Source organism: Lolium rigidum, chromosome 6 (genome assembly GCF_022539505.1).
Source record: "Lolium rigidum isolate FL_2022 chromosome 6, APGP_CSIRO_Lrig_0.1, whole genome shotgun sequence".
In the NCBI taxonomy this organism is placed as follows: Eukaryota; Viridiplantae; Streptophyta; class Magnoliopsida; order Poales; family Poaceae; genus Lolium; species Lolium rigidum.
This window is the reverse complement of record NC_061513.1, coordinates 335138272-335150346: the sequence shown is the minus strand read 5'-3', so window position 1 is coordinate 335150346 and position 12075 is coordinate 335138272. Positions and strand designations below refer to the sequence as shown.

General features: G+C 49.6%; 2 protein-coding genes across 2 annotated transcripts; both read left to right on the top strand.

Annotated features, from left to right (window-relative positions):
* Window positions 1–313: 313 nt before the first annotated feature.
* On the top strand, window positions 314–1866 carry LOC124659202 (alkane hydroxylase MAH1-like). Its single transcript, XM_047197134.1, has one exon. The coding sequence runs from the start codon at window positions 349–351 to the stop codon at window positions 1864–1866; it is 1518 nt and encodes a 505-aa protein (XP_047053090.1). The 5' UTR covers window positions 314–348.
* Window positions 1867–7650: 5784 nt separating this feature from the next.
* LOC124664839 (alkane hydroxylase MAH1-like) lies at window positions 7651–9685 on the top strand. Its single transcript, XM_047202269.1, has 2 exons — window positions 7651–7716; window positions 8321–9685. The coding sequence occupies exons 1-2, from the start codon at window positions 7651–7653 to the stop codon at window positions 9683–9685; spliced, it is 1431 nt and encodes a 476-aa protein (XP_047058225.1).
* Window positions 9686–12075: the final 2390 nt, after the last annotated feature.

Here is a 12075-nt window from a genome sequence, read left to right as displayed (position 1 = left end):
ACTAAGAAAACACAATCTAAACACTTAGATTTGCTTTGTGATTCGTGCTCGTTATGAGTTGCAATGTGAGTTACAACTGATATTTGATAACCGAAAATTAAATAATTTCTCAGCCGACTGAGAAGTAGTCATTTCTGTTAAAGAGGACTAACTAAATTGTAATTTCCATTTACATATATGCTCATGGTGAGCTCATTCATCACGATCTTTAGGGTAGAAGAAACCTGCATTGACGTGCACCTAAACCCTAAGCTAGCCACTTATATAAATGACCCTGAGGCTAAGCTAGCCAACTCACCCGAGAAGGCGAGAACACTTCACTCCACGGGCTTAAACAACGCAAAAGAAATGGAGGTCGTGTCATGGTGGGTTCTAGGCTTCCTCGGCAAGTACCCGGTAGAGATCATGGCGTCGCTTGCTTGCGTCGTCCTGTTGCTCTTCAGGTGTTACCGGCGGGACGGGCTGCCGACCAACTGGCCGGTGTTGGGCGCGATCCCGGCCATCAGCGTGAACGCCGGGCGCGTGCACGACTGGCTCACGGAGTTCCTGCGCGCGGCGCCCGGGATGTCGCACGTCATCAAGGGGCCTTTGGGCACGCCGGTGGACGTGCTCGTCACGGCCAACCCGGCGGACGTGGCGCACATCTTTACCGCCAACTTCGGCAACTACCCCAAGGGCGAGGAGTTCGCCGCCCTCTTCGACGTGCTCGGCGACGGCATCTTCAACGCCGACGGCGAGTCTTGGGCGTTCCAGCGGCGGAAGGCGCACGCGCTGCTGTCCGACGGGAGGTTCCGCGACGCCGTCGCCGGGAGCACCGCGCGTAAGCTCGACGACGGGCTCGTGCCGCTCCTCGACGGCTTCGTTTCCTCTGGTGCCGTCGTGGACATGCAGGACGTGTTCATGCGCCTCACGTTCGACCTCACGGCGATGTTCGTGTTCGGCGTCGACCCCGGATGCCTAGCCGCCAACTTCCCGCGAGTCCCCTTCGCCGCGGCCATGGATGACGCCGAGGAGGTGCTGTTCTACCGGCACATGACGCCCGTTGGGTGGCTGAGGATCCAGACCTACCTAAACATCGGCCACCACAAGAAGATGAACCAGGCTCGGAAGGTGCTCGACGCGTCTATCGCCGAGTTCATCTCGCTCCGGCGAGAGCGCGCGGCCGGTGCCGACGACGGCGCCGACCTGCTCACATTGTACCTGGCGTGCCAAGCGGAGGTCGGCAAGGAAGGCGCCGAGTTCGACCGGTTCTTACGTGACACGACGCTTAACCTCATGATCGCCGGCCGTGACACGACGAGTTCCGCACTGACATGGTTCTTCTGGCTGCTCACCAAACACCCGGACGTCGAGGCAAAGATCCTCTCCGAGCTCCACAAAAACCCGCCGTCTGGCCAACACCGCACCGCCGCCGAGCTGAAGCGACTGGTCTACCTCCACGCGGCGCTGTCAGAGTCACTCCGTCTGTACCCACCAGTGCCATTCGAGCACAAGGCGGCAGTGCGCCCGGACACGCTGCCGAGCGGCGCGGCCGTGGGGACGACGCGGCGGGTGATCGTGTCTTTGTACTCGATGGGCCGCATGGAGTCCGTGTGGGGCAAGGACTGCCTGGAGTTTCGGCCGGAGCGATGGCTGAACGAGGCAGGGCGGCTCCAGCACCAGCCGTCGTACAAGTTCGTGGCGTTCAACGTGGGCCCCCGAACGTGCATCGGCAGGGACCTGGCGTTCTCGCAGATGAAAGCTGTTGTTGCTGCCGTCGTCCCCAGGTTCCGGATGGAGGTCGCCGGCACCGAGGCCATACCCAAGCTGTCCATCATACTCCACATGAAGGATGGGCTCAAGGTAAGGGTGCACAACAGACGCTAGGGCAACGTATCCTATGCTTGCAACTTTAATGCGCATACGCATACAATATACACGCAAATCATACATTTACATTTTGTGGTATATATATATGGATGCGATATTATCGCATGTTGAGTACTATACGTGCAGGATCCTACTGCGTGACCGTGTGTGTGAATGTATATGTAAAATAATACTTTTCGGGATGTAGTGAGTGTCTAATTTCGACATATCTAGAGCTGGACTATCTCGATATATTAAAATTTAGACAAACTACACCATATTTTCAAATCACGGGCTAGTGTGTCTAGATTTAGACAAATCTGCTAATTTTTTCGGGAGGGCCGGAGGGATACTTACAAAATTGCCGTATTACCAAGGGAATAGGAGAGTTGTACCAAAATAATGCAATCTGGTGCACGGATGAACTCGGACTAGCGAAAGAGCATGATCAATCAATTCACTCCTTCTCAAATCTTCTGCATGAATCAAGATCCCTTTCGAAGCACTTTCACATGTGAACCGAAATCGTCTTGCTCCTTCCTTTCTCATTTTAGTCATCCTCTTTTTCATCTTGTTTAGAGGCCTTTAATCTTTTGATCAGGGTAGAGGTCGCGAGAGAGCAGAGCATACCACCCTGCCATAGTCGTGAGGGAGGAGCCGGTGAAGGTGAATGTGTTGGATTCATAAGATGTATGACGCCATCGATTATATATATTTTGCTCTTTATTTTGAGGTTAAATAACCAAAAAAATGTATACCAGGAGTAGCAAAGGGCCAAAAGTCCTTCTAAACCTCCGGACCTCTCCGGATAAATGTCATCGTCAATTTGAAGATGTATGACCTGGAGTAGAAGGTAATATTCTAGGCTCGTAGAACATGTATGGAAACGAAAAAAGGCGACAAAACATTAGTTTCCATATTGTTGTAGCCATGTCTCCAAGCCTCCGGGCGAAAGCTCTGCACGCGACTTCGTCTTGTTAGCGTCGTTGTGGAGTTGCTCGAATAAAGGAGGCTGGCGTGGGCATAACCCTTCGGGTACTCGACATTGCCATAACCGGTGCAAACTATGAAACTGGACCAGTACAAGGACTCAACAAGCTGGACCTGCACGCGACTCAACTTGGACTACAAGGAAAGAAGACTCCAATACGAATCCTAATAGGACTCTTGTAAACCCTAGTTTGGCTGATATATAAAGCCAGGCAGGGGCACCCCTTAGGACACGCATATTCACAAACATAAAACATAGAGGCGACACGCCTAGAACTAGACTAGATATTACAACTCCGCCTATGGCGGCCCCCTGTACACATATATTCATATAGTGGATTGCTAGCAGGACGTAGCGACCCTCCACCGCGGGGACGTGAACCTGGGTACGTCGTGTATCGCCTCGCTCCCGAAACCTCTGTCGTCGCCTTTCTCTAAAACCCAAGCCCCTCATGGTGGGCATTGCCGAGAAACCGCCTCGTCAATTGGCGCCGTCTGTGGGAAACACGACGACCGGATTTTATCATCTAGGCGGGATCCGTCGAGTTCATCGTCAACAGCAAACAGATCACATATGGTGAAACAATCTACTTCAACCTCACGAGATCAGATCTGGGCGCTCGTCTACTTCATCAAAGCCAGCTTACTCATCCAAAGACATGGCCGTAACCAATCATGGCCGGCCTACGTACAGCATTCCATCACAAGGAAAAATAAGGATCGTACCGGCCGAAACAAGTATTGGCAACGCTCGCGTGGTGATCATGTTCTTTACGTAGTGTTCAAAAAGCTTCTAGTCTGGAAAGAGAAGGCGTGCAGAATTTTTCTTTTTTTGGCTGGCGGGAGTATATATTGTCTAAAAGCTTCATGCGAGGATCAGAGTTACATGCAAGAAAGAATATGGTGCGCAGCCAGCCAGGGAAAGAAAGAAAAAGTCAAGTTGGCAAGCTAAGGGCTACTTTGTGCGTTCAAGGAAAAAAAAGAAGTCATCTTCGTCGGCTACAGAGCAGCCGAGATCAACATCAACAAACCTTGCGTATTCACTTTCGGCTATATCACAAATCTGTGTGACCGCCGTGTGACTCGGTCCGGCGGGTCCGTTCATCTCGACTGCTTTCAACCTAGCGACGCTTGATTTCGACAACACGCCATCTTCATTCGACGCAAAAAATTATCAGGTGCTACTTTTCCAGTTAACTATTTTTTACAAATTTATTTGGCCAAATATTTTTTCGGCTCGCGCTATTATTTGTGCGCAGGTTTTTGCGCCGCAACATAACTGCAGATTGAAATAAAGCTTCGACTACTCTGCGCGGTCGGCCACGCCCGCCATCGCGCATTCGAGGCTCGTCTGTCTTGGACCCGATATCGCGGACTTGTCTTGCTCGGGGGCTTGCGTGTCACGGACCCGATATTATGGACTCAATATATTCGGATGCTCACCCGCCGCGGATCGGCCATATCAACTACGTCCTCTTCATCGGCCACGTCAGCCAGGCGCTGCATGGATTGTCTTGGATGGCGCAATTACTTCGGCTGCGCCCGCCGCATGGTTTATCTTGGATGGCGCAATTACTTCGGCTGCGCCCGCCGCATGGAATATCTTGGATGGCGCAATTACTTGGCTGCGCCCGCCGCATGGACTATCTTGGATGGCACAATTATTTCGGCTGCGCCCGCCGCATGGACTATCTTGGATGGCGCAATTATTTCGGCTGCGTCCGTCGCATGGACTATCTTTGGTGGCGCAACTATTTCGGCTACGCCCGCTACTTCAACTATTTCTGATTGATTACTTCGCCTGCGTCCGCATTGCGACCTGCTTCCATATTGGCCTCACCGCAGCCGAGCTAATGGACCTGACTTCCTCGGCTCTGGATATATCTCCTCCCGATGCACTCTCGGGTCAGTGGATTCATCGTCTGGAATATTCAATGGATATCATCTTATATAAATGATCCGATATACTCCCGACGCTGGAATTACTCGGGGGCTCCTGGAATATCTTCGAACTATTATGGTTACTCCCATCGGGAGCGCCGGTTCGCTGGAATTACTCGGGGGCTCCTGGAATATCTTCGAACTATTGCGGTTACTCCCATCGGGAGCGCTGGTTCACTGGAATTCAAGAAGATATGAAGACTTCTTGCTCTTTTCCTTTGCTATAGATGCCTCAAAGAGTGCCGCAGATAGCAAGGATCATGAAACAACGGGGACCTTGCTCTTTTCCTTTGCTATAGATGCCTCAAAGAGTGCCGCAGATAGCAAGGAACATGAAACAACGGAAACCTTACTCTTTTTCTTTGCTATAGATGCCTCAAAGAGTGCCGCAGATAGCAAGGATCATGAAACACATACGAAAACGACCCACGCTCGATACTTTACATTGCAGAAGTATCAAAGAGTGATGGAGTCATCGGCAGATTTAGTGCCACCGATCTATTCGGGAGCTGCTGTCAAGACATGCATCAGTTGAAAGCAAAGTTGCACATACAACAGGTTTAGCAAAACCTGCAACACGAGCTGATCACTCAAATAATTTGCTGCCGATAAACTTACAAACAATGGTATCAACGATGCTTAAGGAATTGCCCCTTGAAATAAACAACAATGTGTCAACGACACCTGAAAAAAACTATAAACATCGAGTTGCTCGACTTGAGTCTACTCACGGTTGCAAGCATCAGTGCCTAGACTCGGGGGCTAATTCCATCAGGAGCGCTGGACACGCACCCAATAAAATTATCGGCTCCTCCGGGATATCACCCTAAATCATCGGCTCCTCTGGGCCATCATCCAAATCATCGGCTCCTCTGGGCCATCATCCAAATTATCGGCTCCTCTTGGATATCATCCAAATCATCGGCTCCTCTGAGATATCATCCCAATCATCGGCTCCTCCGAGACATCTACGGTATTTGACTTAGCATTTTTTACACCATATACATAACTATTTCATATTTATCTACAGGCTCGGGGGCTACTCCCATCAGGAGCGGTAGTCGCGCACCTGATAAAAAAAATGGAAGCCTCGTCGACAATGAAGAATAAACCCGAAGACATCGACATCAAGATCTTCGAGTAGTACAACTTGAGTCTATGCGTGACTGCAAGCACCCGCCCATAGACTCGGGGGCTACTTCCATCGGGAGCGCTTCGCGCACCCGACAAAAAGAAACTTCGACTCTGCATCAAGCACAAGATTCAAGACGCAGTAGAAGATCAAGACATTCAGACGATGGCAACTTTAGTCCCTGCCCGAAGCTTCACTTCGGCCAGACACTTGGGGGCTACTGACGTGGGCATAACCCTTCGGTTACTCGACATTGCCATACCTGGTGCAAACTATGAAGCTGGACCAGCACAAGGACTCAACAAGCTGGACCTGCACGCGCCTCAACTTGGACTACAAGGAAAGAAGACTCCAATACGAATACTAATAGGACTCTTGTAAACTCTAGCTTGGCTGATATATAAAGCCAGACAGGGGCACCCCTTAGGACACGCATATTCAAAAACATAAAACATAGAGGCGACACGCCTAGAACTAGACTAGATATTACAACTCCGCCTATGGCGGCCCCCTGTACACATATATTCATATAGTGGATTGCTAGCAGAACGTAACGATCCTCCACCGCGGGGACGTGAACCTGGGTACGTCGTGTACCGCCTCGCTCCCGGAACCTCCGTCGTCGCCTTTCTCTAAAACCCAAGCCCCTCATGGTGGGCATTGCCGAGGAACCACCTCATCAGAGGCCGTCCTAAGGTTTCTCTCACATCAAGATGAAGATCCGTCTGATGTTTGTCTTCATTGATCTGGTTGAAGTGTCGTGTTTCGAAAGGCTCCGCGAGCAAACGTAACAGTGCTTCTCTTGCCTAGATTTTGTTGGATCAGGTTGTATTCAGTCGTGCACACCCATATTTTTCTGACTGTTTAGGTTCAGATGGAGTGCTTCGAATCTCGGTTGGCTATTAATATCAGGCATGTTCTCGTTCCATGGTGCTGACGGAGAATGTCATGGTGACCGAGATCTATGAACTGACAATGGTGGTTAGAGTTTGTGTGGTGTTGAGGAATTGGCTTGGTGATTCGTGACTTGGAGCAGCGGAATGCAAGTGGGGGCGACTGCACATGAAAAGGTCAAAGCCATACCTTTCAGGGTGAAAACTCAGGGTCTGGCTATAATTGGTTGTGTCTGGCAATGGCCTTGTTGAAGATATTATTTTGAGAGCGAGGACTATCTTCAGAGTAAAAACCTAAGATCTATGCTCAGACGATAATAGTGTTTGTGCACTGTTTCCTTTTTGAAGGCGTTGCTTTTGAAGAAGCTGGACTTCAGATGTTGTCTTGGTGGTGTTAGTACTGCTGTTTCAACGAATAAATCACTGTAGCGGGACTTTGTTTGTAATTCTTCTTTCTTTTTTGGTTGTCTGCATTCGTAGTGTCGCTACGGCAATACGTTGTTGCAGAGGTTGACTGCAATTGATATCTTCGTGGTATTAATATATACACTTTATCGAAAAAATATCTCCATGCTTACGTGTAACAGACTCATGGCACTCGTAGTACATATTCAGATGTAGTTGTAGCTAGTTCAGGTAACATGCATGCCTTATGAACGTATACCATGTAGCTTGTACTGACGGAGTAGATAAGTAAACATTGCAGTCAGCTTCCAAACACTCGAACGCATTCTAGAGATGGATGTGTCGAGGTTTCGTGTCTCGAGAGAAACACGGGTACCTCGGCAAGACCCTTGGGTTATCGACCACGGAGGCTAGAGGAAACACTCCAAGTTACCCAAAGCCATGGCGATGGCGAGGCACAGCAGAGAGAGACAAAGGGTTACCCAGGTTCTGGGCTCTCGTGGAATGGTAAAACCCCTACGCCCTGATTGAGTTGTATTGATGCCTCGCCAAGCGAGTATAGTGTTTACAAGGTGGTGGCTTGGAGTACTCCCTAGATCTCGATCTGATCTCCCTAGGTTGAAGAAGAGGGAATCAGAAATGTGTCCTCGAGGAGATCTAGAATTGATCCAGCCGTCGGGGGGTTGTCTCTCCTTTTTATAGAGAAACTAGATCTCCTCCCCACAGAAACTTGGGGGAGAGGCTACCACAGGCGTGTGGAAAAAGGCGGACGGTTGTCCCTAACTATACACATGTAGACCAAGTCTACGCCCTGCAAAGGCTCCGGTCCACGGGAGTGGTTCTGGACGATGTATTGCGGCGTCCATGGTCAGTCTTTGCGGAAAGGAGGCAACGTACATCCCTCTTTGTGCAGGCAATGTCAAAGCTTCTCTTGTCTTCTAGGGTGCGTCATGGCTTGCATCATCCTCCCTAGCTTCGTCCCTATGTAGTTTGCCATGCGAAGGGGTCTTGTGTCGCGTCTCCCGGTGCCTGTTGTGCACTACTCGCGAAGGGGTACCTCGCGAGGGGATCTTGCCCTCGTGGCAGCGCTAAGTCCTGGCATCCTTGCGAGGGGTGCCTCGCGAGGGGCTTCACTCTTGCAAAGTTCCTGCGCGCGGCGCCCGGGATGTCGCACGTCATCAAGGGGCCTTTGGGCACGCCGGTGGACGTGCTCGTCACGGCCAACCCGGCGGACGTGGCGCACATCTTCACCGCCAACTTCGGCAACTACCCCAAGGGCGAGGAGTTCGCCGCCCTCGTCGACGTGCTTGGCGACGGCATCTTCAACGCCGACGGCGAGTCTTGGGCGTTCCAGCGGCGGAAGGCACACGCGCTGCTGTCCGACGGGAGGTTCCGCGACGCCGTCACCGGGAGCACCGCGCGCAAGCTCGATGACGGGCTCGTGCCGCTCCTCGACGGCTTCGTTTCCTCTGGTGCCGTCGTGGACATGCAGGACGTGTTCATGCGCCTCACGTTCGACCTCACGGCGATGTTCGTGTTCGGCGTCGACCCCGGATGCCTAGCCGCCAACTTCCAGCGAGTCCCCTTCGCCGTGGCCATGGATGACGCCGAGGAGGTGCTGTTCTACCGGCACATGACGCCCGTTGGGTGGCTGAGGATCCAGACCTACCTAAACATCGGCCACCACAAGAAGATGAACCAGGCTCGGCAGGTGCTCGACGCGTCTATCGCCGAGTTCATCTCGCTCCGGCGAGAGCGCGCGGCCGGTGCCGACGACGGCGCCGACCTGCTCACGTTGTACCTGGCGTGCCAAGCGGAGGTCGGCAAGGAAGGCGCCGAGTTCGACCGGTTCTTACGTGACACGACGCTTAACCTCATGATCGCCGGCCGTGACACGACGAGTTCCGCACTGACATGGTTCTTCTGGCTGCTCACCAAACACCCGGACGTCGAGGCAAAGATCCTCTCCGAGCTCCACAAAAACCCGCCGTCTGGCCAACACCGCACCGCCGCCGAGCTGAAGCGACTGGCCTACCTCCACGCGGCGCTGTCAGAGTCACTCCGTCTGTACCCACCAGTGCCATTCGAGCACAAGGCGGCAGTGCGCCCGGACACGCTGCCGAGCGGCGCGGCCGTGGGGACGACGCGGCGGGTGATCGTGTCTTTGTACTCGATGGGCCGCATGGAGTCCGTGTGGGGCAAGGACTGCCTGGAGTTTCGGCCGGAGCGATGGCTGAACGAGGCAGGGCGGCTCCAGCACCAGCCGTCGTACAAGTTCGTGGCGTTCAACGTGGGCCCCCGAACGTGCATCGGCAGGGACCTGGCGTTCTCGCAGATGAAAGCTGTTGTTGCTGCCGTCGTCCCCAGGTTCCGGATGGAGGTCGCCGGCACCGAGGCCATACCCAAGCTGTCCATCATACTCCACATGAAGGATGGGCTCAAGGTAAGGGTGCACAACAGACAAGACGATAGCTAGGGCAACGTATCCTATGCTTGCAACTTTAATGCGCATACGCATACACTATACTACTGCATGACCGTGTGTGTGAATATATATGTAAAATAATATTTTTCAGGATGGAGCGAGTGTCTAATACATCAAAATTTCGACATATCTATGATATTTTTTTCGAGACCGACTGTCTTGATATATCAAAATTTACACAAACTGCACCATCTTTTCAAGGTACGGTTTGATTAAAATGCGACGCCTCTGTGTAGTCAATCCCTTTAAACAAGTCACCAGGTACGGTTTGATTAAAATGCGACGTTGCTGTGTAGTCAAGCCTTTTAACAAGTCACCAGGTACGGTTTGATTAAAATGCGATACTGCTATGTAGTCAATCCATCAATCCCTTTAATCAAACCGTGCGGCGGCTGGCTATGGACGTACGCAGTGCAAGTCCCATGCTCTGCCTGCTACTACTAGCGTGGACAAATTATAATCACGTAGCTTGCCAGCATGTATAAAAGTGATGATTTATTTGCATTCAATTTTTTAAAACTTTAATCCTCCAAACAGTTAATTAAAGTGATAATCCGTTTTTATTGTTAGATTTCTCGCAACGAGATCTTTAAAACTAAATCACATATTAATATATTTCGACAATATTTTTTATCAGTAATTGCTATACTATTGTCACATACTTAGCAGATTATAGACTACTTAACTATCAAATTAAAAATTAACCTATCGACTATGCACTACTTAGATGTCGATTATTCCAGCATGATTATCTAGGTGACATTACCGAGTTCAATATTGCCTACTTATGGTTGTTTTTCCAGCTACCAAATTAACATAAAACGATTACAAGAATAACCTAGTGTGTTAACAGACTATTCCAAGTGCCATCCTCTTGATTTTCCGCACAAGATTTCTCAACAAGTCACCAGGTTAACCTAATAACAACTGCCATATTAAAGAGTCAGAACTAACATATTTTTAATATTATTAAGCGATAGAAACTAGATTATTCTAGAACTGAGATTTTCCAATAAATAATCACCAGGTTGTCTTAGTACTCCCTCCGTCCCTGTTCACAGGGCTTAGGGCCACTTCTTTTGGGCTTTTGGAACAGCTTCTAGGTCCCAAAACGCTGAAGCCCAAAAGAAGTCAAAATTTCTACACAGCTTCCCTCCACCGCTGGACTTCTTCCTAGTGTAAACTGGACGGTCCCGAGAAACTGATGAGGACCAGCTTCCCGAGCTTCTGGAGTTAAAATCGAATGGATGTTTCGGATCGCACCTGCTATTCACGTTTATTACCCGCAAAATGCCACTGAGTGGCCTGAATCGTTTTTCTCTGTTTCTTTTCCCGAGCGGGCCCGTTTGGTTGTTCCACCTGACACCCACCCCTCATATCTGTCCTTATCCGGTTACCCCCGATCAAATTTCATGTGGTGAGGTGCAGCTCGATCATCACCGGCCGCATCTGCGGCAAGTATTCTACTCGTTGCCTCTGCTGTTCCTCCTCCACCTCCCTGCACAACACTTTACTCCCGCTATGAGATTGTTCCTGTATCGTGTGTGTGGAAGAAGTCAAATTCTTAGATTTGGGAACGTTCTCATGCTTCAGCTCGTTGATATTGTTCAGATTTGATCTTGTCTTGTGTATTTGAAAGAAGGAATTCTCTTTTATGATTTCAGATGAATTACTTTAAGCGTTTGCATTCTTCTTTGTACTGATGTTGGCATTCTCACAACTTGACGAAAATTTGAACTAATGACACATGATTTTTAATGGCGTGTATTCTATGTGCCCTCAATTAACATGAAAATCTCAATATGGGACCAATATTCAACGATACATATGAAATTTAGGGGTATTAGAGACATTACACGACAAATAAGTCTAGACTTCATAAGCCCAAAAGAAGAGCAAGAACAGTTTCTAAGAGCTTCTCCTCACCGGAGTTTCTCCCCACCGAAATCCAGAAGCTGGCTTCTTCATAAGCATAAGCCTAAAAGAAGTGGCCCTTACGTGTGTCCCTAGATCGTAAATTTGACAATGATAATGCAACATATGTACTACAAAATATATATCATTAGAAATCTTAGATGATCTACTTTCTAATGATATTGTTTTTATACTATACAAATGATATTATGTTGACCAAACTGATAATCTAGGAATACGTGCAAGCTCTATAAACTGGGATAGAGGTAGTAGCAGCTACCTTATTGTTTAGTCACAGCTATCAGGTTATCCTAGCAGCTCTAACAACAAATTAATTAATAATCATAATCACCAGGTTATCTCAGCTACAACTACAATATCAGTTACTCAGAATTACCAGATAATCTAGCAGCAACAAGATTAATCCCAACAGTTAATGCAATTACCAAATTATCCCAAAAAATAGC

What these genes read in the sequence shown, in the direction of transcription:
- LOC124659202 (XM_047197134.1), top strand. Translation starts at nt 349, where the DNA reads ATGGAGGTCGTGTCATGGTGGGTTCTAGGCTTCCTCGGCAAGTACCCG.
- LOC124664839 (XM_047202269.1), top strand. Translation starts at nt 7,651, where the DNA reads ATGGCGATGGCGAGGCACAGCAGAGAGAGACAAAGGGTTACCCAGGTT. An exon ending in TTCTGGGCTCTCGTGGAATG is followed by an intron (nt 7,717 to 8,320) that starts GTAAAACCCCTA and finishes CATCCTTGCGAG; the next exon opens with GGGTGCCTCGCGAGGGGCTT.